The sequence below is a fragment of the Haemorhous mexicanus genome, chromosome 5 (genome assembly GCF_027477595.1).
Source record: "Haemorhous mexicanus isolate bHaeMex1 chromosome 5, bHaeMex1.pri, whole genome shotgun sequence".
NCBI classification, from domain to species: Eukaryota; Metazoa; Chordata; class Aves; order Passeriformes; family Fringillidae; genus Haemorhous; species Haemorhous mexicanus.
The window spans coordinates 68,674,140-68,701,999 of record NC_082345.1 but is presented as its reverse complement, the minus strand read 5'-3'; the positions used below and the strand labels follow the sequence as shown (position 1 = coordinate 68,701,999).

At 44.8% G+C, this 27,860-nt stretch overlaps 2 protein-coding genes across 4 annotated transcripts in view; one reads left to right on the top strand and one right to left on the bottom strand.

The window, feature by feature from the left end:
* The first annotated feature begins 92 nt into the window (after positions 1-92).
* On the top strand, positions 93-9,212 carry TMEM243 (transmembrane protein 243). Its single transcript, XM_059847465.1, has 4 exons — positions 93-238; positions 6,412-6,462; positions 7,370-7,474; positions 8,529-9,212. Exons 1-4 carry the CDS (start codon positions 161-163, stop codon positions 8,649-8,651), a joined length of 357 nt encoding a protein of 118 aa, XP_059703448.1. The 5' UTR covers positions 93-160; the 3' UTR covers positions 8,652-9,212.
* The window catches only part of DMTF1 (cyclin D binding myb like transcription factor 1), a 29,115-nt gene continuing 10,295 nt past the window's right edge, over positions 9,041-27,860 (bottom strand). For 2 of the 3 annotated variants that reach the window (XM_059847461.1, XM_059847464.1), the window contains 12 exons: positions 26,459-26,535; positions 24,871-25,028; positions 24,023-24,055; positions 22,727-22,836; positions 21,961-22,189; positions 20,212-20,363; positions 18,542-18,757; positions 15,979-16,064; positions 15,181-15,339; positions 14,063-14,449; positions 10,923-11,070; positions 9,041-10,379 (listed from right to left, as the gene is read on the bottom strand). In XM_059847461.1, coding sequence (XP_059703444.1) covers positions 10,270-10,379; positions 10,923-11,070; positions 14,063-14,449; positions 15,181-15,339; positions 15,979-16,064; positions 18,542-18,757; positions 20,212-20,363; positions 21,961-22,189; positions 22,727-22,836; positions 24,023-24,055; positions 24,871-25,028; positions 26,459-26,535 — 1,865 coding nt within the window. In that variant the 3' untranslated portion in view covers positions 9,041-10,269. The remainder of the gene's footprint in view (positions 10,380-10,922; positions 11,071-14,062; positions 14,450-15,180; positions 15,340-15,978; positions 16,065-18,541; positions 18,758-20,211; positions 20,364-21,960; positions 22,190-22,726; positions 22,837-24,022; positions 24,056-24,870; positions 25,029-26,458; positions 26,536-27,860) is intronic. The other variant, XM_059847462.1, reaches the window with a different exon arrangement.

Sequence of the window (27,860 nt, the reverse complement as noted above, 5' to 3'; positions counted from 1 at the left end):
CGCTCCGCCCCTCCGGTGCCGGTGCCGGTGCCGCTCCGCCCCCTCCGGTGCCGGTGCCGGTGCCGGTGCCGGTGCCGCCCGGGGCGCGCAGGGCGGGCGGGGCGGAGGCGCAGCATGAGCGGGCGCCCCCCCGCGGCCGCCGGCGCAGCGCCCCCGCGCCATGGAGGGATTCCCCGCCCGCGGGTACGGCACCGGCGGCGCGGACAACCGGCCGCTCTTCGGGGAGACCTCGGCCAGGGTAAGGGACGGCGCTCCGCCACGCCAGCGGCCACCCCCGGCACCCCCCTCCCCCAAAACAGCCCCCCGCCAAAGCAAACCGCGGCGGAGGAAATGCAGCAGAAAGTCCCGTAGTGCCCCCCCTCCTCACCCTCCCGGTGTGAATGCTCCCCGGTTATGAGGAACCTCCTCCCGGCCGCCCCGGAGAGCGGCAGCTCGCCAGCCCCTGCCCCCGGGCTCGGCACGGAGCGCCGCAGGCAGCCGAGCGGCCGGCCCGAGCGAGGAACCTGCCCGAATCCTGCAAACAAATTTAAAAATCCCTAAGAAATAAGAAAGAATCCTCAGTCCCCCTCCAAAACAGCATCAAAAATCAGAAAGGCTGCACGCCAGTGAAAAAATATAAGAGGAGCCCCCCAAATTCCAAAAGAAGGAAAAGCTTCAATTTGGCATAATTATTAAAATAACCCTGAAATAAAAACAACCATCTCCCAATTAGTGCCCCAAACCAAAAATAATCCATCAACCCAAACGAACACCGCGCCAAATTTTTTAAAAAACCAAGCGATATCCCCAGAACTAAACCCTTCCAGCAAGACCCCCTCCCCAAATAACTCACAAAACAATTCCCTACCCTTCCCCGCAAGGAAATCAACTTTCAAATAATCCTCCCCAAAGCAACATCCCCCCAAAACTCTATCGGGAACTTGGGGCTCGGGGTCCCAGGCTTGGGGGGACCCTGGGAGTGGGGCTGGGAAGGGCTTGGGGCACGGGCAGGGGGTGACAGAACCGCGGTGTCCCATCCGGGTGTGCCCAGCGACCCCGGGCCGCCTCTCACCCCGTTTGGGGGATCTTGAATTGGGATGGGGATGGGGATGGGGATGGGGATGGGGATGGGGATGGGGGGGCTGCGTTTGGTGCCTTCCGGGGAACTGATTTTCCTCCCGGGCTGGAGGAGCTGGCGGTGGCTCCTCGGCTGACGTGTGGCAGCAGCGGCTCCTCAGGTGTCAATCCCCGTAAGCCGCTCGGCTCTCGGCGCTGCTGCGGGGCTGTGCTGGGGACGGGGCTCCTGGGGCCGCCCGGCACCGGGACCTGGAGGTGTCACATCATCCGTCTGGGACTTGGGGCTGTCCCCTGTTAGGAGGGGTTACCACATTTGTGTGTCTTTGGGGGGTGCAGGCTGAAACTGCTTGAGATCATTCAGAAGTGTATCAAGTCCACCACCGCCCTCCCTGCAAGAACTCGGAACTGCTGCTACAATTATAATGTTTAATGAGAACAAAGTGATACCGACCGGATTTTGGGGGGAAAATGGAAGGATGTGGCATAGGAGGACAGGCAGGACCCCAGGGAGATGAACTGAGTGGGGACAGGTATCCCCACCAGCGGTGCTGCCCTGATGGGGAGCACTGGAGGTGTTGGGGCACTTGGGTCCTTGGTCAGGGATTTTGGGAAGCTCCCAGCGATGGGCGCTTCTGGGGACTGGGATGTGCCATCGGAGCAGTCCGGGAGGCAGTCCTGGCACGGAACTCCCAAACTTTTCAGCACAGGTTAAGCCTTCGATCCCTGATCCCTGTCTTTTTCCAGCCATGCCTCTTCTGGCAAGGGAGAGTGGAAAATAATAAAGGTGGGGTGTTAATTTCTGTTCCCGGGCTCTAAGGGGGATCCAGCACTTCACCCCTGCCTGTCTCCTGTGGCTTTTTTGGAACCTGTCGGATGGGCCGAGCAGCCAATGGCCTCTCGCTGCCGTACCCGTGTCCCACAGACAGGGGACCGCTGTGCTGGCCAGGGTTTCCTCCCTGATTCACTGGGGTTGCTTAGGAACGGACGCTGGTGAGGTCCCGAGCTGGAATGTTCTGTGTCAGAAATGAAAAAGCTAAACTTTGCCTTTAAACGGGAGCAGGTCTGCCGGGAGAAGTGTGTTTGCCCACACTCCAGCTCTGCTTTTGGGTCTCTGCAGATGATGGCTGATAGCGGCAAACCGGGATCCTCTGCTCGGGCTGGGGCCACAAGGAGGGGCAGGGGCAGTGTTGTGCCCCGGGAAGCCCTGTGCCCAAAATTAGGGGTCTCCCACCCTTGCCAGCTATTGGAAATGGATGTAGAGATGGGGGTTCCCTCTTCCTACCTTCCTGCACTCTCCTGGTCTCCAAGCTGGTGACTTTGAGGGTAAAGCCACTCTGAGGATGGCAGAGCTGGGCAGCAGCATCCACCTCTTTGCCCTGCTGTGGTCCAGCTGCTCCTGCCAATCTGGCTCTCCTGTGTGACTGCTGAGCAGAGTCTGGGGCAAGGTGGTGCCAAAGAAGTGGCTGGTGGGCAGAGGGAGGGCAGGAACACGGCACTGATGAGTGCCAGGCACTGGGGATGCAGCTGGGCTCTCCAGGGATGCAGTGCTGGCAGTGAGTGGGTATGAGACAAGGGAAGGCACAGCTGTACGGTGGCAAAGAGGGCACAGAGTGTCACAGCTGCAGCACTCCTCAGGAGAGACGTTCAAGGTTGGGTTCCTCCATGGTGGGAGCGTTTGAGTGGGTGGGAGTTGATTGCTGTGGGTTGGAAGCAGAAGGCAATAGAGAGACTGAGCAGCTTGGGATGGGAATGATGAGCTTTTGAGGACACACCAGGAAGTCCCCATGTCTTGCAGAGGGTGGGTGTCCAGCACGGCCCTGAGCACAGCCTGCATTGCCTGCAATTCCACCAGGCTGGGTCTGGCACTGCATTCAGGCATCCCCTACGGGCTGCAATGGCTGCTGACCATCTGGACTTGCTGATGTAAGGCATAAAAATGGCCTTCCTGTCACTCCTGCAGAGATGGCACCAGGTACACTCGCTCCAGGGAACCTGCCCATTCCCTTCTCCTGGCCAAGCCTCTGTCAGGATCCCTGGGGGCTCAGCCCACATGCTGCTAACTTGGAGGATTCAAGGATGGAAGGTGCCAAGCTCGAATGGGGCGAAGAGCAAAGCTGCCACTCTGTCACAGCCTGTGGAGGGAGTGCAGATACAGTCTCAGTCTAGCCTCAGTTTCCCTGCTGCTCCAAGCAACCTTGACCCAGATCCTAAAGAATCCTGGATTGTGCCCACCTGCTTTGCAAGGATTTGACGCTTCCTGACCTTATGTCCCTTTCCCAGAGGCAGATGGAGGGAGACCTCTGCACTGCAGAGGCTCCCTGGGAGAAGTCTGATGCCTCCAGCCCCTGCAATACCCTCCTCGGAGTAGAAGGATGGGGCAGAAACCCTCTTGTTTCAAAACGCATCTTGTGCAACAGCTGTCTGGCCAACAGCTCACTATGTCTCAGCAGCTGGCTGGCTGAATGGGGACCCCCATGGAGGCACTGCTGGGCTCTGTCAGAAGCTGGTGTGTGTGCCAGTACCCTGTGCTGGTCCAGGTGACCTCAGGCAGATGCAGGCTCTCTCTTTTGGTGTGCCTGCTGGGGTTTTTTGTCTTTATCTCTAGCAGCTATCACAGTACATAGTGATGCTGGAGAAAAATCCTTCCTGAATCAGCTGTGCTGGTTGTAAGAGCCTGCTGTGCCAGCTGGGTGACTTGTAGGACACAAGGCTCTCCACTGCCAGTTTCTGCATGCCCAGCATCCAGCAGTGTCTGCCCTGGCCAGGCTGTGCACTCGGACACAGTGTGGAGGTGAAAGGCTCCGTCATCCCCAATCCCTTTAGCCGTCTTGGCCTCTGCTTGAGTATTTTTAACCTTTTTGCTGTGCTAAGCTGCCTGGGGCTGAAGTGTCAGTGGGGACTGGGGAATACAGCCTCTCACTGCTTCACCAAGCCCAGGATTTCAGGATCAGTGTCTCTAATCCCTGGATCCTGAAATACCTTCTTGTGCCGGCAATGCGTTTTGAAAATTTGAGTGCCCGCAGGTTTAAGCAGGGGAAGGGGCTGCCTTGGCTGCAGGGACTGGATGCCACTGCTCCTCTGCTGGCATCTGTGCCTGATCCTGCTGGCACTGGGAGGTCCCTCAGTCAGCAGTGTGAGATCCTGTGCTGGGGGATGCTCTCTCCCACACTGAAACAGTCAAGAGAGAAATGCTCCATGATCGCTGTCACGTCTGACCCCCATGTTTTCTCCTGCCAGTCCAGCCTGTCCTGGTGCAATGGGTCTCTAGATAATAAGCACAGTCATGGCTGAGTTTCTGGATGGTGATTGGCTGTGTGTCCATCCCTCTGAGCTCTCTGCAGAGCTGGCTGTGACTGTGCTCACCAGGTGAGCTCTGCAGGTTGGTGACCCACTGCCAGTTCTGCAGCTGGCTCCCTGGCATTCCCTGCTATCTCCTCATGGCACAAGGGCTCCAGCTGCTCACCTCTTGCCACCCTGAATGGAGGAGCTGAGCCTGAATGCCAGCTCTGGTCCCCTTCTGTAACATTGCCTTGGTGGTCTCAGTCAGGTCTGCAGGGCAAGGGCAGAGCAAAACTGCCATCCTCTCCTGGTACTGGAGTGGCTTTTGGGGTAAGGACCCTTCCATGTCCTGCCTAAATTAAAGTCAGCTTTGAGCTCTTAAATTTATTTTAGGTGAGGAGGAGGAGTCCAACTGAGCTGTCACGATGTGCTCCCATGGAGCATTTCATGCTTGTACTTTTCAAGTTGCTTCTCTTGTTTGCCTGGGGTTTCTTCTCTTGGTTCCTTCCTGGGGTCAGTGGTGGGTGTCTCATAGCTGGCTCTCAGAGGCTGCTGTCACATCACCAACTCCATGTGTGGAAATGCCAGTGAGGAGAAGGGGGTTGTGCCTGGCTGGTGAGGACCTTGCACAGAGGATGTTGGTGACAATTTCCTATGGAGGGGGGGTCACTTCCCACTGCTGCAGCCACTGCTGCTCCCCCACAGCTTGGGGCCTCTGGGCTGCAGGACTATCACTGGTTTTGTTTTACAAAGAGGAGTAGGGGACTAATAGAAGAGGTTTTTGAGTCTGCTTGCTGTGGCCCTGTCCCCTGGGGATGAACACAACCAGGGCACAGCATCCACCTGTTCCTGAACCACCTCAACCTGAGCTCCACAGCCTTAGGGAGGGCTGGTGGTGTCCCACAAAAGCATCATTTGCTGCTTTCTGCCTCCTCTTTGCTTTCTTCTAGTGCCCTGCTGCTGTCATGAGTTACTTCTTGATGACCTGGCACACGTCTCTCTACAAATCCAAATTCTAGGAGGCAAGAACAGTGCAAGAGCAGTGGAGGGAAGCCTGTGTTGCCCTGCCTGCTGGCTGGGATGTCTTGGGCAAAATACTTTCACTGCTCAAACTCTTTTCTCACTTTCTTTTCACCATACCTACTTAATGACTCTCAGTACACTTAATAGAAGTCTGGGGCGTTTTCTCTCTGCACATTTTTTCTGCTGTAGCTGTTTTAGCCTTTGGTTTGAGTTGTCAGCAATCTGGGGTGCCACACCTGGCTGTGTGCATGTGGTGATACATGTTTATACTCAGAGCAGCACTAGGGAGGAGGCAGTGTGCTGGCAGGGATGGGAACATTCTCCTTTTCCTTTGTTTTTTTACTCCAGAAGGTTCATCAGTACAGGTCTTGCTGTGGGTGCTCCTCTGAGCCCGTGGTCACACAGCCCAGTGTCACAGCCAGTCCCTGCCCTGGTGCCACTGGGAAGGGACTGATGCTGTCACTGAGGGATCTTTCCTCCCAGGGGCAAAAAGATTGTGAGCTCCCAGTTGTTCTATACTGTCCAGGAGCAGCAGAAAGAAGTGAGGGGGGATATCTGTCTGTCCAAGCAGAGCCACTGTGTGCCATCTTCAGATCTGCTGGTGTTAGGGTGTGGGCAACGCTTCACCTCCTTGCCAGCAGCCCACAAATTCCCACCTAAGACTCTATCAGTCTATTAATTCTCAGGCAGTGAGGCTAAAAAAAGCTTTTTCTGACAACCTCCATCTGTGCACTCCCTCTTTAAAAAAAAAAAAAAAAATTAAATACAATTTGCACAACTGTAATCGATTTAGATGTAGCAGAGAAGCCATTTGCAAATGAGCAAACCTGCTGCACGAGGCCTTGACAACTACAACCTCCCTGGGGTCCGTGGAGGGAGGGGAAGCCTTCCTGTGTGGCAGAGCTGAGCAGGAAGCCTTGTGTGTGCTGGCAATAATGTGGATCCTGGCTGGTGCTCTAAGTGCTGTTGGTTAATGCTCTGCTTTATATGGTTTGGGGTTTTTTTTTGTTGTTGGTTTTTTAGGTACATGTAACACTCTTCTCTTTTCTTCAGGACAGAATCATCAATCTAGTTGTTGGTGGCTTAACAACCTTGCTGCTTGTAGTAAGTATCTCCCATCCCACCCCGTGTTGCATCTTTAAGTGACAGGGAGAAAAACAGAATTCCTCCCCAAAAATGGCTGGTGAAGCTTCCAATGACCAAAGAGGCTCTGATTTAGGGCAGGCAGTCATTTTGGGACATATCTGTCTTTTGAAACTCTTTGACAACAGGAGAAGAGGAATACATTTCTTTAAGAGCTGCAATAAAATCCTTGAAGTTCTCTGGCAGATTGTCCATCCTGGCTGAATGTGAGGCTGGGTGAGACAACAAAGCACTTATGTGCCAGGAGAGCTTGTTTGCTTCTATTTCCTTCTATTTATGATTTATTGTCCTCTATTTATGGCTTATATAAGTCTTTCCAAAGTTTGTCCCTTTGTGTTGAGCTGTGCTTTCCCCAAGCTTAAAAGACAAACCCAACACCTTCACGACTGGAGACCGTGAGTGTGGTCCACGGGGGGATTGTGGGAGAGCTGAGGTGCAGGGAGGTTGTAGGGACAGGTGAGGTGCAGGGAGGCTGTGGGGACAGGTGGGGTGCAGGCAGGCTCTGGGGACAGGTAAGATGCCAGCTGGTGGAACTCTTGGCTGAAGGGATGCTCCTACATGGGCGGTGTGCACCTCTGGGCCTGATGGCTTCAGGGCCACTTGGAGGGTGGTTTCTGGCAATGAGCCAGCGTGGCAAAGCTTTTGGCAAAGTTTTTTTCCCACTCCTCTCAGCGTGCAGCTGTATCAAAGCAGTTTTCCTCCAGACTTGCACATTTTCCTTCAGCTCCTCAGGGGTGGGAGTCAGAGGCCAGGGAGGGGTGAGCAGATCAGGATGTGAGCACTGCGCTGCTCCAACCCTTGGGCTGAGCCTCTTCTCACTGCAGCTCTGGCCAGAGTGAAATCCTCATCTTTGTTTTCCTCCATACAGGTCACTCTAATCAGTGCTTTTGTCTTCCCACAACTACCTCCAAAACCTGTGAATGTATTTTTTGCTTTCTGCATCTCCTTGTGTTGCATTTCTGCTGGCATTCTTGTAAGTACCGCCATGTTTGCCGTGCTTTTGAGTCGGTGGCTCTGAATAAAATCTGCTTTACGTGGTGCTGCCTTCTTTTTTACACTCTCCTAGAAAAGCTTTCCTGCCTCCACAACACGAGCTGACAATGAGGGAATGGCAGTGAGTTTTGTATTTGCTGCAGAGTAAGTGTGTGAACTGAGCCAACTCCTGCAGCCCAGCTGTGGTGCAAGACTTGTCACCTCTGTGGCAGAGCCACCCACAGCTGCCAGTGGAGACAGAGTAGGAAACCAGGGAGCAGAGCACTGACATGGGAATGCAGAGATGGATTGTGCTGCAGGAGACACCTGAAATGGGATCGGCCACGCACTTGCATTAGTCAGTGACCTTGCAAACACAGGGCATGGGTTACAGGGGTAGGAAGCTACAGCAAGTGGAAGATGTTCCTCTACAACTGCAGAATTCCAAGGGAGCTGGTCCCAAGCACTGGCAAAGGGAACTGGCAGGTCTGAGTTCACAGAATCACAGAATGGTTTGGGTTGGAAGGAGCTGTCAGACCATGTAGTCCACCCCCCTTCCACGGGCAGGGACATCAGTGGCTCCTTCTTCTGCTGTAGCTTTTCATACTTGGAGCATTCTCCTTCCTCCAGCTGTGACCTGGAGCAGCCCTGAACCCCTCACTGCTGGGAAGTTGCTCTGCAATGCCTGGCCAGTCCCAGTTTTTGATCCTACAGCTGGTGGCCACGACTCTGCCCAGAATAGACTGTGTTAGTGCAAAGCTGCCGTTTGTCCTCATCCACCAGGGTGGAGCCAGCTTTGAGAGTTAAAACACCCCCAGCTAAGCCACCCACTCTCCCGCCCTCTCAGCAAAGCTGACCAGACAGAGCATGTCCTGAGGGCCTGTTTCACATACAGACACACACTCAGTCCCTCTGGCCAGAGAAGTTGGATTGTTTTAGAGGAAGGAAAAAAAACCCCAAAAGTAAACCTTGCAAGTTGCCAATTCAGTTACTAAAAATAGTTTCCTTAAAAGACCCGGCCTATTGAAATAACACAAACTCCTCTTCTCTTCTAGATCTACTGGTATCGACAAGGAGACCTGGAACCCAAATTTAGAAATCTAATTTACTACATATTGTTTTCTATTGTCATGTTATGTATATGTGCCAACCTGTACTTCCATGAAGTGGGTAAATGAAGGACATTGGGAATACCCAGCAATGATGCTGCTGTGTCAGACTGCTTCCAGCTCAGCTCTCAGCTCTACTCGAGATATTGAAGTGAGAACCATCAGCCTGAGAGAAAAGAAGTGGGTTGTGCAAGGATCAATCAGTACATGATTTTCATGTAAATGTATATGTAATGTCCCTCTTGTTGGGGAGAATTATTGCCATAAGACGTGACATTCTGCTTTTTTTTGAAGAGCTACTGTTGCGCTTAATGAACATTCCAGTTGTACTGATGTTTCAGAATGGCACAAGCTTTTTCATTTTGGAAAAAAATGCACTTTTTTTTATTACTGTACAAATAAACTGCAGCACTGAAAGGATCTGTGGTAGTATAAATAAATGGCATCTTACAGTCAAGTAAGACAAATACTCTTTATTTTGTTGAAACTGAATATACAATTATTTCTGTTCCCTAGGCAACCATTTAAAACTACAACTTATTTTTCACATTAACAAAACCACAGACTGAAAAAGACCAACTCTTGATTATGAAGAGCTAATTACAGAAATAAATAAAATAATTTATACAAGTCTTTAGTTTCTATAGCTTTTTCTCTTGATTCCTAGCTAACAGGCTGCTGTTCAGCTAGTGTCTGTTTCAAACAATGCAGGAATTAATTGGCCTTTGCCTCGAGGCCCTACGTCCAGACTCTCACAGAGCTATTCCTCCAAGACTTTGCCACCTCCAAACCACTCCCCATTTACTAACTTGCTGCAGAAATCATGTCTGGAGAGGTGGCTGGTAGTGTCAGGTAAACAGCAACAGAGACAAATGTTCCAACCTACTCACAACAATCTCCAAGAAATTCCAAGCTTGTTGGGGGAGGCCGGTGGGTCCCAGTAGCTTCCCTTTCTCATAGCCCTTCCCTTTTTATTTAGCTTGCTGTAGTGATGAAAGGAAAAAAAAAAAAAAACAACCAAGAAAAGATTTTCCACAAGTGATCTTTCTGAGCTCTGTCCATTGCCAGCAATGGACTCCTCAGGAACAAGAAGACCAGGCAAGTCCCATAAGCTTCTGCCTTCTTCCTGTGCCACAGACATGTGAACGAGTCAGGTGAGATGGGAACACACACCACTGCTTCACGATGCTGCCCATGCTCCCTGAAGTCTTTGATGGAACTTACTCCTTCTTGAAATGTAACAGTCTCTTACTCCATGTGTTACAAGAGTCAGTAAGTGCAAAAATCCTCACCCATTCTTCATGAAACCCGTGCAAACTACTACTTGCTGTGGCACTAAGAGGCTACAGTCCACAATCCTTGACTTCTGTCCACTTTTCCATGTGTGCAGTTCAGCACATCAGTAACAAGTCAGATCAGAACTGACTGGATGGATCTGAGCACTGTGAGCACTGCAACAGAGGCTCTTCAGCACACTGGAACACCCCAGTGAGATGTGGCACCTCAGTCCTCCCTGCTGATGAGGGAAACAGCCTGAGCAGAGAAAGTGCACCGTAGGCATTTCACACTGGAAGCTTCTGTTCAAAGAGACAGACTGTGACTGCTTTCTTTGGAGACGTGGCACAGGGCTGTAACTAACTTCACAATGCAAACATGGTCAATAGAAAATGGACACCACTGCTGCTTCTCAGTGACAGCTCACCAAATCCTCAACATCCTTTGAATCTTCTGAGTCAGGACTGCCCAATGATGAGCCAATAATGTGTGACCCATCTCCGTGATGCTGTAGGATAGGATCTGGCAAGGGACAAAAAGCATTACAACTATTGCTGTGCCATTATAACAAGATATGAAATACAAACTTAGGAGGGGGGAAATGTAGCCTGGAATTACAGCAATTAAGCAATTACAGGTAGTGTTGCCCAAATTAGGCAGTTTGCAATTTGTAGGAACACAGAATAGCTGGGGATGGAAGGGACCTCTGGAGATCCTCTAGTCCAACCCCCTGCTAAAGCTGGTTCAGCCTGAGCACTTTGCACAGCACCACATCCAGGTGGGGTTTGAGTATCTCTAGAGAAGGTAAGTGATGGCCAATATGGATATATATGGATACAATGGTGTGACTCACATTTGCATCCATCAGGTATTGCACTGTCTGTGCCGACCCTCTGATGGCTCTACTGGGAGATCCTTCCTCTGGGGAGGAGTATTTGTTAGGTTACTTGCAGTTTCATAGCACTGATATGTAAAATTATTTAAGAGGAAGCAAGGATCTATGAAGTGTTGTCTGCAGAGACTCAGAAGCTCTATGCACTGCTTTAATGACAGGAACTGTCATACCTGTGAGAGTTGTCAAGGGCAAGACTGATTCATTATCTATATCATCCGTTGCCTGGATAAAACCATGGGAAGAAGGAACAATAAGCACAGTCTCATCATCTATTGTAGGCTGATCGACTTGTTCTTCTATTGTTGGGGAACCCAGGTCCTGCACAACACAGAACAGGCCATGAGAGTGTATTCATGGTAGCATAAACAAAAACCCTGCATTGCTCAGCCATACTCCACCCTGGATGAATTTTATCTCATTAAATTGAAATGTCACCACCTGAGATAGTTTATTTCAGCATTTACAGGGCATATTATTTTAGTGCAGGCATCCAAAAACAAGATGAGAAGAATTTTACCCTGTTAAGCAATGTGGAGAGGACGGGAGACACTGCAAGGTGGTGCTAAAATGTTCCCTTGAAAGTCAAATATTAAGTCTGTGAAGAGGAATAATTAGGCTTTTCCACTACTTTCTGTCTAGATGTTCTGAGACTGAAGCATTACCATTATAGCACTTACCTGCTCCACAAATCCAACAGCTTTACCTTACAATTCACAACTCCTGTTGTCAAGTTTTAACTGACACTGAACACAGAGCTCAAAAGACCCCCTTTATTTGCTGTGCCCTTCTTGGTCTCTCACTGGCTGGAGCTTGGCTCCAGACTTTTTTTGCTGAGCCTAATGGTACCATAAGATTGGCAAGACACTGATTCTTTCCAGGTACAAGTTGTCAATACCCTCATTCTCTTCCAGTCCTGCCATTGCTGCTGCTCCTGCCTCTTCCCTGGCTCCTGTGGTACTGGAATAGCAGCAACACATCTGGCTGAGTCAGTGTCACAGCACCCTCCTGGTTCCACAAGTGCAGTGAAAAGTCATCCCACACATTACTGCCAGAACCAGCAGAGATATCTGGATTCCAGTTTTTGTGTGTAACGTGTAAGGTTTGTTCAAACTTCAGGAATCCCTGATGTAGAATGCTAGCAGCTGCTGACACAATGGAAGGTACCTGGATTTACACTGTTTTCAGAGGTTACAGCCCTCTCTGTTAAAGAAAATCCTGATGTTCATCCACCTTGTTTTTTGTAGGAAAACTTGTTTCCCTACATAACTGCACAGTGTTTTTGCAAAGGCAGCTGTCTGAAAACCCCTTCCTTGATGCTGCTGGAGAGGAGCTCACAACCTGTGCTGCAGCTCTGTGAACTGCACTTGGTCCCATCCACAAGGGCATGGTGTGCCTGACCTGCAGGAGCAGCTCTCAGCAGAGCACACAGCTCTGCCCACCAGCAGCACTGGGCTGCAAGGCCTGAAACTGGGAAGAGGAGGCGTGAAAAACTAAAGAAGCCATTGTGGCAAATGGGCACCTTTCCCAGCCAGAAATAATAAAACCCTGCAGCATGACTGCCTGCCTCCCACTACCCACCCACAGTGACAATACAACCCTGGCAAGCTCATAAAAATAACACTGATTTAAAGAAAACAAAATGTAGGCATGTTTTTCTGGAGTAACTTTTCACTGAGAATTACTCACAGACAGTTCACTATTTCCTGGAATTTAAGTACACATGTCAAACTTGAATCTGACTTGAAGAGTAAGGCAAATTAGAATTACAAATTCAGTTTGTTTTTCTGTATAGAAAAAAAAGTTTAGTTTTACATTCTGCTAGCAATGAGCAATTTGTACAAAGTTAAACTAGGAACTAGGTTAATATCAAAAGTTTATTAATTCTACCTCGAGAAGCTGAAGTTTTAAAATTAGAATAGAAAGCTGATGGCCTGCCTCAAATGTTGAAAATCTTATCACAATTATCTCAACTATGACAAAGAGAGGGGAAAATGGAAGAATAATCCCCATCTTCTGATGTATTCAGGATTCAGATGCTTCTGTAGTAGCAAACTTGAGATGTACAAAGATTCTCCCTTTTGTAAGAGCATAACAGATATGCACTATTAGAAGCTTCTTCAAAGACAAGGCCAAAGCATATTAATGATGGATTTTCAAGGCTGACAAAGCAGAAATGCAGCTACTGTAGAGAACAGTGTTCTAAAAAACAGCAAGGGGTTTTCATTCTAACTCATCTTTTCCCAAATTCCTACCTAATCAAACCCATAAAGGAAGAGGAATTTTGTACTGACTAAAGAGTGTTATCTTCTTTTAGCACCTCTGTTTTCTGTGACTTAGTCATTTTCATAATTCCAGCAACTGAAAGAAACAATCCAAAGAGCTGTAATCATTTGGATAAACTCATTTCTGCATCTCAGGTGTTGGAGATGAATAAATCTGAGGTCAGACAGAGAAGTAGCTTAATGTTTCAAATTCCCATTTAACAGATACTTGACTGGAGCAGGATGTTTAACAGAAACCCTCAAAACTGAAAACTGAGGTACATCTTGAATTATGTTATTAGAGTCATAAAGCAAAACCCAAATACTCTAGCTCTCCTCCCTTGCTCAATCTATCTGTTGATGCAGGTGTGTTGGACAATTAACAGCCCAGTTTAAAGCAACAGCATCAAGCAGGAATCACCTGAAGGCACCTGTTCAGTGCCACCAATGTTCCACCTTTCCACTGTCACCATGCAGAAGAACATTGAGTAATGAAGCAACTCCACAGCTAGTGAGGTGCTCAGTGCTCCAGATGAAGTCAAATATAAGCCTTGGAACCAAATTAAATGCTGTTACTTTCATACTCGTAACTCACTAACAAAGCTCAATGATAGAGGATCTCAGCAAATACTTGGAGAACTGTGATACAGAATCACTGTGATACAGAATCACAGAATTGTCTGGATGGGAAGGGACCTTGAAGATCACTCCAGGCCCACCCAATCTGGCCTTGAACACTTCCAGAGATGAGGCAGCCCACAGCTTCTCAGGCAACCTGTTCCAGTGCCTCATCACTCTCACAAGAAAGAACTTTCTCCTAATGCCTCATCTAAACCTACATCCTTTCAGTTTGAAGCCATTCCCCTTTGTCCTTTCACTAAATCTCTTATGAATAGTCTCTCTTAATCTTTCTCCATTCAGCTACCAGTATAAATGAAATCACTGAGATATGTTAAGCTATTGGTCTGAAGTAAGTCCACAGATTCAATGAAAAAATTCTCCAGAAGAGCAGAAATTGGGAAAACATCAAGTATTATACCCTCCCTTACCTCAGTAACGTAAGTGCTGGGTAAACCAGAGTGAGAATCCTCATTCTGTTTCAGGCTAGCATCAGCAATCTCCTCCTCTGTTCTTACCATAACTCCATCCATCAGTTCTCTACTATTCCTGCTGCTAAATTTGGAAGCATGGTCTTCGTTGTAGGCTGACTGCTCTTCGTCACTCAGCTTGGACTGATGGATATCATGTGGGAAAGTATTTGTTCCTAGGGTGTCTGGAGGATCTGTCAGGTCAGCTGACTGAATGTCTGCATCCACAGTCAGCTCTGTCTGGGTGACAGAGGAGGAGATGTCTTCGGCAGCAACGGTGCGGATTATGACACTCGGCGTGTGGCACTGCACTGTCACGTTGTCACTCGTGTTCAACAAATGCTCTGGCTGTCAGCAGCATTTGCAAAAAAGAGACAAAACCCCAAACAAGGTCAGAGACTATGCTGTTACTATCTACAAATCTTTCAAGCAGATACAAGCAAAAAGATTCCAATTGCTCAGTGTAGTTTAGATTTTATATATACGGTATGTCAGCCCAATCATCTGTTGACCTTTCCTGTGCCTAAAGAACAACTCTGTTGACTAAATGTGGTGTCATGTGTTCTTTCAGTCACAAATAAAGTAAATAAATAATAACATGAAAGAAGCAACCATTCAGGTGAGGATCACTAGATTCAAAAGATTTTGAAAGTGTTTTTTCCACTGAATTTTTCATCACTTTTGTGATTCAATCTCCAGTTTGCTTCCCCTTCCCTCCCTCTAGCAAAAAACAATACCTGTCACTACTATCCAAGTGCTGTGGACCACTATCTACTTGTGAGAGGAACTGAAAACATCACAAAACAACAAAACTTGGTTTTGCTGGGGACCAAGCACTAAATGGAGACATTCTGTTCAGAACTTCCTCACTAAGCAAAGTTCTGAAGCAACCTGAGGCTGTTTTTTAAAACTAACACACAAACCCCCAAATTCTCAGTTTTCAGGATTTTAAGCAAAGTAACATTGTTCTGACTTAGGAACGGCTTTGCAAGTTTAACAGGCATGTGCAGGGCCCTGTATAACAATGTTCCCCTTCCCCCAGTTGTTCCCTTCCCCCTGTCCCCACCCAGAGCTCTCACAGATAAGGCGTGAACGATGATCTGCTCCGGGGAGGCCGGAGCAGCCGCGGCCGTCAGGGTCATGGTGGGACTCGTTGTCAGCGTTAAAGGGAGGCCTTGGCTCGAGCTGGTCTGCAGTAAGTAGGTACCTGGTGTCCCAGTCGGCTGGAGGTGGAAGGACTAAAAAGACAACACAGGTTTAATACCCAAAGGCAGTGCCCAGGACATACTGGAGCATTTTGATTTACATGAACCAGCCTAACTGTAACTCCCCTGGAAACTCACCACACCAATCCAATCCCTTCTGCACTGACTGCTGCACTGCACTCAAAAAGCAGAAAATAACTCACCTTAGGCTACCAAGGCAAGTATTAAGGGCAGGAGCCCAGTAGGTCTGTAATATGCTGTACATCAGCAGGTAAAAAAGGAACAAATTCAACTTACTTTTGCATTGAGATGGAAGAGAAATTGTGCTACAAATTACAGGACAATGGAACTGAGACAATCTTTAATTGCTGGGAGCCTTCTCTGGCTCCTTTATGTTAGATTTCAACAATGAAAAAAATCCAAGCACAAAGGAAAACTTTGTAGCATTGAAGCAAATTTAAAGCATTTAACTGTAATTCACACTTTACTCGGCAGCCCTAATGGATTACACTTTCAGAAATAAGTTTTAGAACTCTTTTACTCTTTTTCTTTCTACTTGAAAACCTCCCCCCCATTTTTTTTTCTTTTTTTTTTGGAAATGCACACTTCTATAGTCTAAGAAGTAGCTGGGTTGAAAAGAAAAAGCCACAGTAACAAACACCAGTTACTTACTGGAAGAATCTCAAAGGTCTGTAGTGTTCCACTGTTCAGTGTTATTGTCTCAGAGTCAACAGTAGCAGCAGGGGAATCGGTTGAGGCTGCAAAAGGAAGGAAAAAAAAAAGGAAAGTATGTAAACCAGAATGTTCAGGCCTGTAGAGAGCATAGCATACTATAATTAATACATGGCAGGGTACTGTTAATTCCCCTAAGAGGAAAAAGAAAACTGGCTGCAGTCCTAATGACAAGGTTCTCTAATTGGTACCCAAGACACAATTCTATTTAAAGAGAGCATTCTACAATCCAAAAGTGCAAAAGAAAGTAACTATGGGTTTAGCACACAGAGATAAAAGCAGAAAATAAAGTTTCTGACATGATTTAATTACTTTTTGTAATGAGATTTGCAAGAGGTTCTAATGTAACGATGCCCTTTGGTGTAATAATATCCTTTGGATCATGTACTGCTTGTTTTAAACCAGTGTCAAGCTTAATACTGTTGTGTTTTCCACAGACCTCTTTTTCTTTTTCTGTATTTTTAATCTTTTCTGCCCTCCACAGAATGTTCACCCCTGATGAAAGTTCAGATGCTTCCCAGATATTTGCCTATCCTGGGTGTTATGACTGCAGTGTAAAAGCTGTAAGTATTCTTACTACAACTATGTAATTATTTATGCAATTAGCTCCACTAATTCTAAAAGCAGTGAAGAGAAGCACTGGAAACAGTTGATGCACCAGGTATTTTAAGATCACCAGGTCCAAACAACCTTCAAAACCATAATTACAATTTCTATTTAGTCTTAAAAAAAAAAAAAAAATCGCAAGTTCCAGGAAGCCGAAACCAAATTAATACTCTGCTTGGGGTTTTCCAGTAATTTCCTAAATACCAAAAGGGGAAAAGATCTACAAGATGATAACAGTGACCCAAGCACTGGAAGCTTTGCCATCTCAGACTCCGTGGCAGCAAAATACAGTAATTCTGGTCTCTTAAGAAGATAAAAGCTCAATTTTGAAGCTATTATTGTTGTAGTGGCATGTTCAAGGTTTCTTGCTGCAGATCTCCTGGTACTCAGTAGCAGAGAGCTGTAAAGTGTGGCCTGTCACCTAGCCAGTATATTCATAAAACCTCAGGAATTGCCCCTTTGAAACCTTGAGCCTTCTACCAAATGCAGCTGAAAGTGGGTAATAGGTTCAGCACCCATGGGACTGTGAAACACACAATACAAAATTCACTGTGATTACAAAACCAGAAATTCTTCAGAAAAGCAGACTAAAATGGGGGAAAAGGCTGTTAGGCAGACATGGGCAAGTGAAGTCAGAAAACAACCATTACAGGATTCAATTCAGAAATGACTAAAGGTTCCAGGATCCCAGCCCATCCTGCCTGCTCATCAGCTTTGATCAAGCTTCATTCAAAGTCTGAGACTACTGACATACTATGACAGACCAAAAGGTCTTGGCTTGGTGGCATCTGTCATTCTAATTAGAAAATAAAACCCATAAAATGAAGCTGGCATTTAACAGATTAAGATTGATTAAAATAGATTAAGATAGATTTATCTACTAAAATTACACACAGAAAATTATTTGTCAAATGCCTGTTGAAGCACAGTCTGAAGAATCAGTTTTAGACTGATGAGCTTAGCTCAGAGCAGGGTGCTAATAATGCCAGGGCTGTGGGTGCAATCCCTGTATGGGCCACTCATTTAAGAGCTAGGACTCCATGACCCATGTGGATCCTTTCCAACTCAGAATATTCTGTAACTAACTTGGTAATCAGCAAGACCAAAGCACTAAATTTTCCTAATAAAATTTACAAATCACAAACGGTGCAAAATAATATACAGTGCAGATGACAGACTGCATGTGACTGGAGTTACTTAATAAGATTAGTTACAAAATCAAGCAGTAAGAACTAAACTCAGAGCAGATCTGGTAATCAATGTTAGATAATGAGCAAAGTTCATCCTTAAGAGCATGGGAAGCATCAACTTTTAAAAAAATACAGTGGTTTAGCAGAACACTGGCTGAATGTTGGCGTGACTTAGCAGCTAACATTTTCCAGAGTGCTTGAGACTACAAATAATTGTATAAGAAAGGACTAGGAAAACACACTTATACCTTCCCTTCAGTGCCCTGCATCAGAACTTAGGGACAGCAGTCTATGTAACTCAAAAAAGGAGAACTTGTACATTATGTTCACTGCTCTGCACAACAGTGACCAGAAACAGCTCAAGGAATAAACATACACGCTCTATCTTCATTAAGAGGTTTGTGCACTGAAGGCTTTTCAAAGAACAGGTTATGTGACAAACTCCTGTGTGCACACACACAAACAGACACCTACAACACCTGTGTCCAGGTGCTCCAATTGCAGCTTCTTGGAACTACAGCCACAGCAATCCCACATTCGCCAAACAAAGTTAGAAACAGGCAAACAGAACGCAGAAATGTTTTATCTCAAGTTATGGCAAGACCAAGGGAGAATGAATACAAATCTTTAAGACACGCTCACTCCTCCTTCACCACCTTAGCAGAAGCAAGTTCCAGGCCTTGTGAGTGGCTTGTTTCAGTACTTACAGACGTGGGTGATCTGCACTGGGATCTGCAGAGCTGCCATGGGGCTGGGGGCACTGCCCGTGCTCTCCTCCAAGCGAGCCACGCGGATCTGCACGTGCTGCATCCCCGAGCTGGAGTTAGTGTTTGCTAAGCCACTGCCACATTTGTTCTCTGGAAGCTGGTGCCCTGGATTGCTTTTCTGGTTCTCGTGGAGCTGTTTAAGACCCTTTATCAGCACTGAGAGAAAAAACATTCATGCTAAAGCAGGTTGAACAAGCACATTTGAAATGCTGCAATTGGTGATTTACCCAAGATGAAAAGAGCAAACAAAATCCTACAGAATCTGGAACTTCAGCAACCTCCAGAGATACAGAAACTAGAAATTTAGCACATACATAGACAATTTATAGCCAACTACAGCAGTGAACTAGATTTCCTCATGGAATCCAGGCACTTCATGATGCTTGGGGGAAAAAACAACACATAGGCCATAAAATTTTGGAACTCTCTAAAATGATGCATGATATATCCCCAAGATACAATCAAGTGCCAGTATCACTAGCTGTGTAATGCTGCTACCAGAAGTAAATCCTCCAATCTTCTACAACATGGAAACAGATTTGTTCAAGAGCTTGATGGAAATGTCACTGAAAATGGGGAACAAGAGAGAATGAATCCCACAGTGGTTATATGACAATTCTTCACCTGTGCATGAGGAGGCCCATTGCTCCAACAGAACCACCCACCCTTCTTCTCTATAACTGCTTTGGGAGCAGCTGATTTAATAGCAGGTCACAAAACCTGAGGCCTCAGCTTTTCTAGAATTCATTACAGAAAACTGCCTAAACATCTCCCCTTTGTCAGGGGAAAGAGAGTAGAGCCTGTTGATTCAGTGTTGCATTTATCTATGAATTATTTGCTGCAACAACTGCCTATTAATGTGTGGTAACCTCCCAGCTGCAGCCTTGAGGAAGGACTAATATATAACCACACTGTCAACCACAGCACAAGTGTGCATTAAATTACATCTTTCATTAACTATGACATGTCTAATCTCTGATTTTTTTCCTCTCCCCAAGTAAGACAAAGGGAGGTCTGAAGGTCACAGACACCCCGCTCTGGCTTAGGCACTAGCTTCTCCAATCCAGAATGGGAAAATGGTATGAAATGTATTTGGGGGAGCTTTATACTCCTGACTCCTCCCCTCCTCCTCACTGCAGCTAGTAGTAGATCTACTTTCTGTCTACAGCTAAGGCTCAGCACCTGACAGAAATTACATTTTAACAACATAAAGGCAACACATCTAACTTGAGGCCATAGTTAGGCTGCAGATACATATCCTCTTCCACCTGAAGGGGTCACTGCCCTCCATACCAAAGATCAGCATCATGTGAGATCTGCCAGCTGAGCTGCTTATATACATACTCTCACTTTAGCCAAACTGAGAAGGGATGGCAAAGTCTGTCTAGCTGTACATGTCAGCTTGGCCTGTTTGACTGAAACACTTAAGGACTGCTCGTAGGAGCAATTCAGCCAGCAGATCCAAGGGGCCAGTAACTTCCAGCAAAGGAGCAATGTGCTCTTTGGCCAGCAATGCTGTAAGCAGACAACAAAATGCAGCCTTATTTCTCTGACATATGTGACAGGAGCTTTCAGAAGAGAAGTGCATTACAGGGGAAGCAGTACATTACCAGGGAATGAAACATCTTTGTGGTTTGCAATCTGTCTTTTAATGGTCCACCATTTACTCCGAAGCCACTGTGGGGAGCGGACACTACTCCATCCCTCAGCCAGTAAGTCCCAATTGATGTCATTTTCATCAGAAACTTCAAGTTCCGCTATCCTGGCAGGACACAGAAAACATTGAGCTGTCAGAAAGGGCCCCCCAGAGCGGCAGGGGTGTCGCACGCGTCCGGCCGTGTCACACGTAACAGCGCAGAACGACATGCTAGTGACCAGCCCACCAGAGCTCAGGAATCGACACAGGCTTCCAAGGCTCCACGCTGCCAGAGGTCAAGCAGAATCATAAACAACAGAAGATGGACTAGACCTGTTAGATGATCCAGTCCATCTCCTTGCCATGCAGGATTATTCTCCTTATTTACTTATACATTAGGTCTTAGATCGGATTATCGTGAAGCATTCCAAGTGGTGGTACTTGCATCTTTTCTTTTTGAAAAAACATTCCCCAAACACATCTCCAAGGCAGGAAATACTTCCTGAGATTCACTCTGAACATTCACTTAATTAATTTCATGTTATGATATTTACTTGTTTTCTTCTAAGTAACAACCATCCGTCCTTAACACAGATTTTTGCCTTCTCTCAGATGCTTCTTAGCCAAAGTAGATGAAGTTAACTACAGCATTAAACACTTCCTCATAAATCAATCCCACCAGGCTCTCCAGATAAGGGACAGTCTTCTCTACCAGAATCTGTCTGAAATCACTAAAAATCTCTGAATTCCCCTTATCTGTACATAAAGCATATGAAAGAGAGGTGAATAGTGAGGGGAAAATATTTTTGTGGAAGTTAAGAAAAGTCCTCTTCACAAATAAGGCAAGAGCACTCTTGCTAGCTAAAGAAAGGAAGAAGTAAAAATGAAAAAAAAAAAACCTACCAAAACCAACCCTGTAGGACGAGGAAAGGCTATCTGGACAGACCAAACCAGAAATACTAAGAAATATACCCAGCACATTCTGAAATGTGGAATCAGGCTCCTCGTTTTGAGTTTATGTCAAACAGTTTCCGTAAATTTGTTAATCCTACTTTGTAAGTAATCCTTAGATTCCCTGGATGTCTTGGCTTTTTCTTCCCACCCAACCCATAAAAATCCACTGGCTAAAAAGCTTGAGTTAAAGGCATTCAAAATGGGAGGAGGACTGGAGAGAGCAAAAGATTTCCAAAGTCACTACCAGGCTGCCAGTTCAAATGTAGTCAGAGATGCTGATTTCCAATCAGTGTTTGTTGGCCTACATGAAATTAATTTGCAGTCTCAGTTTAGCTCTTTGTAGACAAGATGTCCACATCACAGAAACCACCACCACACTTGACCCTTGTTGGTCATCTCAGCAGAGAGGCCAAGGACTGAACGGGCAGGGAGACTGAGCTACCCTCCAGTTAAGGGTTAAAGCGCATCGGTGGGGCAACGTGTGGGAAGCTTGCACGGTTTGCTGCCTGTGCTGTACCTTTTCTGTGGAATAAAGAAGACTTCAGTCTCCAGGGTTTTCAATCTGACACCTTTCACGAACACTAACATTCACTAAAAAAACAAAAAACAAAAAATATGTTCAATAATAAATCTCTGAGAACTGTAAACACAGCAGTGATTTTTGGAAGGTTCTAGAATTTTCAGTCTAGGAAACCAGCAAAATGGACCCCAATGGAATCCTGCTAGCAACACATATTACAAATCTTTAAAAGTACCTAAAATAACAAACCTCAAGATCAGATTTATTTCATCCTCCTTGGTCCACTCGGTGCCTCCACTTTGTTTCCAGTTGAGATAGTTGAGCCATTTAGAGCGACACTGCTTCTCCGAGCGCGTCCCGACCCGCTCTGCCACCGCAGCCCACGACACACCTTGTGTGACAATGTCACCTGGCTCTGTGCTTGTCAGCTCGTGCACTACTTCTGCCAGTCTTTTCTCTTCTTTCTCTGTCCACTTTCCTGAAAGAGACAGAAGCCCTCCACCTTAACCAGCAGCACATACCCTCTGCTCTGATCCATAACATGCCAGCAGATATTTAACTGCCATGTGAAACACCTTATTCCAGATGCAAATTTAACTTGTGAAGAAGATGTAACTGTTCTTAATTACTAACAATTTATATTATATCCATTCTTGATTAACAAATCAACAATTCCATTGTTCTGCTGCCAAATTTCTCTTTTCTCTTCCTCTCACAGATGAATAAGGCCACACAGAACTCGTCCAAATAGCGACCAAAGCAAACTGATCCAAGCTATCTGAACTGTATTAGCTGGAGTGAATTAACCATGCAACAATTTAGTGCACATTATTCACATGAGGTCTGACTGAATTTTCCTTTATACTTGAATATATTCATTACAGAATAAACAGTACTTTACTCCTGAAGTGCATCTGTCTCTCTCTTGACCCAAACACCAAACTCTATAACCATTAATCACAAGGGACAGACTTTTAACCAGAATATCCATTTCTGACACCAGCATTTACCTCACCTGTGTTGCAGGTATCCTTCATCAGCCTACATCGATCCTTTACAGATGAAGCACTTCTCCCCAGGGCAGCTCCAATTGTGGCCCAATCATTACCATGCTTTACTCTCAGCCTAGAGAGAAATGTGCTCATTAGCACTACATCCACTTAGGAAATTACCAAAATAGCAAATATTCACTAATAAAAACTGGATGAATGTGCAGTTTGCAGGCTTAAAGAGAGAATGGGGAAATCACTTTGCCACTTTACTATTACTATCTTCTGCTACTTTTTCCTATGTCTTCCTAGAAGCCTTTTGGACCAGCTGAGCCACAAGATAGATATAAAATGCATAGTATCAATCAAGGTACATATAAAATGCACAGATACTATACATATAAAATGCATAGTATCTGTCTTGCAGGAAGATTGTGAGGCTTAATGAGTGTGTTAAACAGAATATGAATGTTTAGATAAACAGCTGATTTCCATTCTATACAGGTTCCTCAATGATTTTCAGGTGGTGTACAGAGCACTTGAAAAATTTCAGTAATGCCTGATGAAAACCCAGGCATCCTACAATTTAAATTAAGCAAAACACTGCATAATCACGTTCATCATTTTAGCAATCATTTTCCTCCTTCACATGACAGCAGGTTGCTTAAAATTGTTGATCCATGAGTAGTTCTGACACATCTGGAACCACAGGCACCTTGTGAACGACACAAACGAGCTCAATTGATCCAAACAGATCCATCAATGCAATGCAATATACCCCCCTCCTTCCTTCAGTCCAACAGCTTCTTCCAACTGCTCAACCCTGGAAATGTGCAGGAGAGGATAAAGTCTGCAGCCCCACTTTCTTGATCTATCAGGTTCATACTTAAAATTAGGCTTTTTGAGCTGATCATTTATGTATCTAATACTGCTTAGAGGAGATCCTACTCTTGACCTGCCACTTCCTTTAGGAATAACCTTTGCTCAAATTTCGTAAAGAAAAGGAACTTCTGTTTCTCATAACCACAAATAGTGACTGTGCTTGCAAAAATCTGAAACTTTCCTAGTTACAACAGAAGCCTTGCTTTAGAACTTTGTTGCTTATTGTTAGGTCCTGAACACACATAAGAAAAAAAAAAAAATAACAGAAGCCAAATGTAGTTTCATTTTACTTTAGATAGGTACCGCTACTTTTGGGTAGTGTTGGAGCAGTCAAATTTATTTGTAACTCTTCAGTGATTTCATAGAAGGAAATCTTTAAAAATGGATCAAGCTACTAAATATAAACAAGGAAGAGTGACCTTGTTCATAAGATAACTTACTCTTTAAGCTTTTCAATTTCCTCAGGAGTATACCTAAGCAACAGGTAAATAAAAAGACATTATTTGGAGTTAGGAAAGCATACAGCATAAATATTAATATTTTACTAACCACACAGCACACATTTGGCTACAAGAAGAGATTAAGGAATTTCAGCTGTAAGATACAATCTGACTGAATACTTCAGAAGAATGTGAGGAACAAATGTCATTTTCCACGTTAGTCCATTTCTAAGCTTAACTGGTATAAGATTCCTCTAATTTGTCAGAAAAATTCCTCAGTCTCCGCGATCTTACTCCTATGAACAGAATTAGAATTTTCTACAACAGTCTTTCAAATAAACAGCCTCTTCCTTACTGTCCCAATTCACCATCACCATAAAGCTGACTTTCCATCAAAAAAGTATACCAGCAATGAGAAGATATTTTTAATTTTCAACTCCCTTCAAACACTAAAATATAATATCCTTTCTGGATAGCACCAGATCACTGCTTTAAAAAATGGCAAGCAAGGGCATAAGGGGTGAAGATCAATTACTTCCAGGTCACAGCCCTAGAAAAAGTTACATCTCAGCAGATCCATCCTTGTGTCCAAGTCCTGTCATCATATCAGAACCTGTTATTCACCTTTGTTTTGGGTTTTTTATTTGTTCTTTAAAGCTGTCATTGAATACCATCAATAGAACACAACTATTGCCAAGGATGATCGATCAGAATTGAGCAGAGGTGACATATTAGCAAGATCTAGGTGTGTTTGGCTACAATTTTCTGTCTCACATAGAACACGTCAAGCATAAATACATGACCCTAGTCATACCAATAAAACCATGCAGCATTAGAGGGTTTCATACTTTCCAACATGGTTTCTGTCATCATACATGCGAAGAACTCTTCTATAGACAGCAAAGAGAGGCCGATTCAGACCCCAAGCTATTGTCCTGTAGAAATCTTTTCTTTCATCTTTTGACATTTCAAATATAATTTCAGTGGCATCTTTTATTCCACGGGCCTAGAACAAAGCATTTAAAACAAAAAAACAAACAAAAACAAAAACCACAAACAAAACACCTTAGATAAAGTCTCCTAGGAATCAAGAAGTAGAACACAAGAACTGAAGCCATTATGCAACTTTCTGTGTATCACAAATACTACAGTCCAAAAGTAAAACTGAGTATTTATGGATTAGCTCCCTCAAATACAAACCCTTGAACACTAGGTTTTGTTGTTTTGGTTTTTTCACGCTGGAGTCCAGGGAGACACAGAATTTCTAACACCTATCCACATACAATAAAAAAAGTCTGTCCAATGTATATTTTAAGATCAAAAATTGAACCATCATATAGAACATGATGGAATATGTACTGCGGTGGAATTAGTCTGGGGCCATACAAGGGAAGGTTGTCACACAGTGCTATATTGATTTATTACATAATTTTAGATATTCCTTATGCAAAAGGTATTTCTTTCAATTAAACTACTCTTCTTGTTCTGATGGAAACTCAAATAAATTCAATACAAAAACACTGCAAAGAAGTATAACAGTAAAGCTTAACTTCAGCTTAAACTAAGAATCACTGTATTTCAATTATTCAAAGCAGTACAAGAAAGCAGATAAATGGGAAAAGAACGAATCAAATGATTTATCAGTAATTCAGAAAAGTTATTTAACTAGCTTAAAAAAACTTCACTAGATTTAAAACATAGTATTACCCATGAATGATTTTGTGGCAGAAACTCTAATATGTGTGTGGGCAGACACACTCTCTTCAACTAATACTGTGGATTTTTATCCCAATGAACACAAATTCAGGGCTTTTTTTTAAACCACAAGTGAAGGATGGTGAAACTGTAATATCCAGGCTATTTATTCTCAGCCATAAGGGTTCAGCTCAAATAGTCTCAGCTGCAAGCCTACCACAAATATGGTTTATGGGCAATTATCACCATCAGTGTGCTCACCACATGCCCATTTACACTGAACTATGACCCCAGTAATTTAAGGGGAAGAAAGCAGACACAGGCATCCTGCTAGTATAGTACACGATCATAGACTTGGCACCAAGGATGTCTGGAAGTTGTATTCAGTGCTCAGTAAGGAAACTGCTACTGCAATTTTTTTCCAGCATCTTCAACAAAGGTTTTATGAGTCCTCAATGTATAGTCAGAGAAAGAGATTTAACCATGTAAATGTCATGTCAGGATGCTCAAAACAGGCTATATCCAGTACAAAAATGAAAAGCAATGTTACATACATTAAAGCACTTAAATCCTGTCTGTGAATAAATTTTTCTTATGTATTTCAAATGGATGATGACCATTCTTACACCAAACCAATCCAAATCACTTATTGTGTATTCTGGGAAGTACTAAAGAAAGCTGGTTTCTAGCAGGAACTGCATTTTACCACATCAATGTGCAGGGAACATACTCTAAACATACCTTTAAATAACGCTCAATGTTACTCATCAAAATGTCAATTTCTTCCTTTGACCACATCCCTTGCTTCCACTTATGGCCTGAAAATAGAAATGACAACTAATTACTGAAGTAAAGGCTGAAAAACAGCAAGAACAGAAGCATCTGAAAACATGACCCATGCTGCAATTAACAAGAGAAAGAGTAATTTTAGCTACTAAAATATACCTAGCATTAATTTTAAACAGATGTTATTTCATATCTGACAGTAACATTCAACTAATATTTAAATAATGTGAGTCAGACCCCTTTTCAAAAACATCCCATTTTTAAAAACAGAACATGAACTCCTCTATGAGCTGTCAAGTCACATTTTCAGCCTTTCTCTTCAGCTGCAACTAGAAAATTTCTGCCTTTAAACTGACAGCTGAAATTTCCACACATTCAAAATGATTCCAGAAGCTGGAACTCAAAATACAACTCAGAAGATTACCTGAGGAATTGGCAACAAGGTGGGGTTCTCTTGCATGCCTTAACACTGCTGAACATGAGAGTACTGCCACCTACTGTGAATGCTTTCCATAGAGGTAAATGCTCCATTAAGCCTCTTTTTGACAAGCTGATCCCCATCTCTTTCCTTCTTTTTGGATTGGGAGTAATGCTCAGGGGTCACAGCCAACATAAAACCTTGTGGTGGGTCTTTTACTTCCCCAAATAAAAGTGGCAAGCCAATAGAAACAACGTTTCCTCTCTGTCTATGCCTTTAGTAACTACAATGCCAACTAAGCTTTAAAAGCAAATTCAACCAACTTTATTCAGAGAAAATTTCAAATCTGAAGTCTATCAACAAAACATTAAAACATTCCTACTTTAAATGATCCTATTTTCCCCTTATGGTCATACCAGACTTTTAATTGAGCTTCTGCTGGTGTGACCCAGTTTACATATTGGTGTGTGCTGGATATCTGCCCACCTCTGCTCAGAAAAATCAGGGTACTTCCTTCTCAGCCTGCTAATTACCAGAGCTGAGAGACAGAACACACCAAAGAGACTGTCTACTCAAATCCAATTATAATGAAAAGTACAGGCATTATTACTAATTCCATTGGAACTGGTGAGAGAGTACTCTTTCCCTGTGTCCCATAGCTTGAATCTCTTCTTCCACAGTTACAGAGACAGAAAAATAATGTATGCCAATAACTGTGATTCACACAGGTCCAAGCCTCTGAACTGACTTAATGGGACACTGCTACTCTTTACCTTTAATACCAAACTATTTCAGGAAAGGACAGATATTCTGCACTTCACATGTTTGCATATTCATAGTCAAGATGATTATAACCTGCCCACAGGTGTGGGAAGAAAGCATTATTAGGTGGAGACTGCTATAAAGTGATGAGCTCAGGCAACACATGCCAAACTCTGA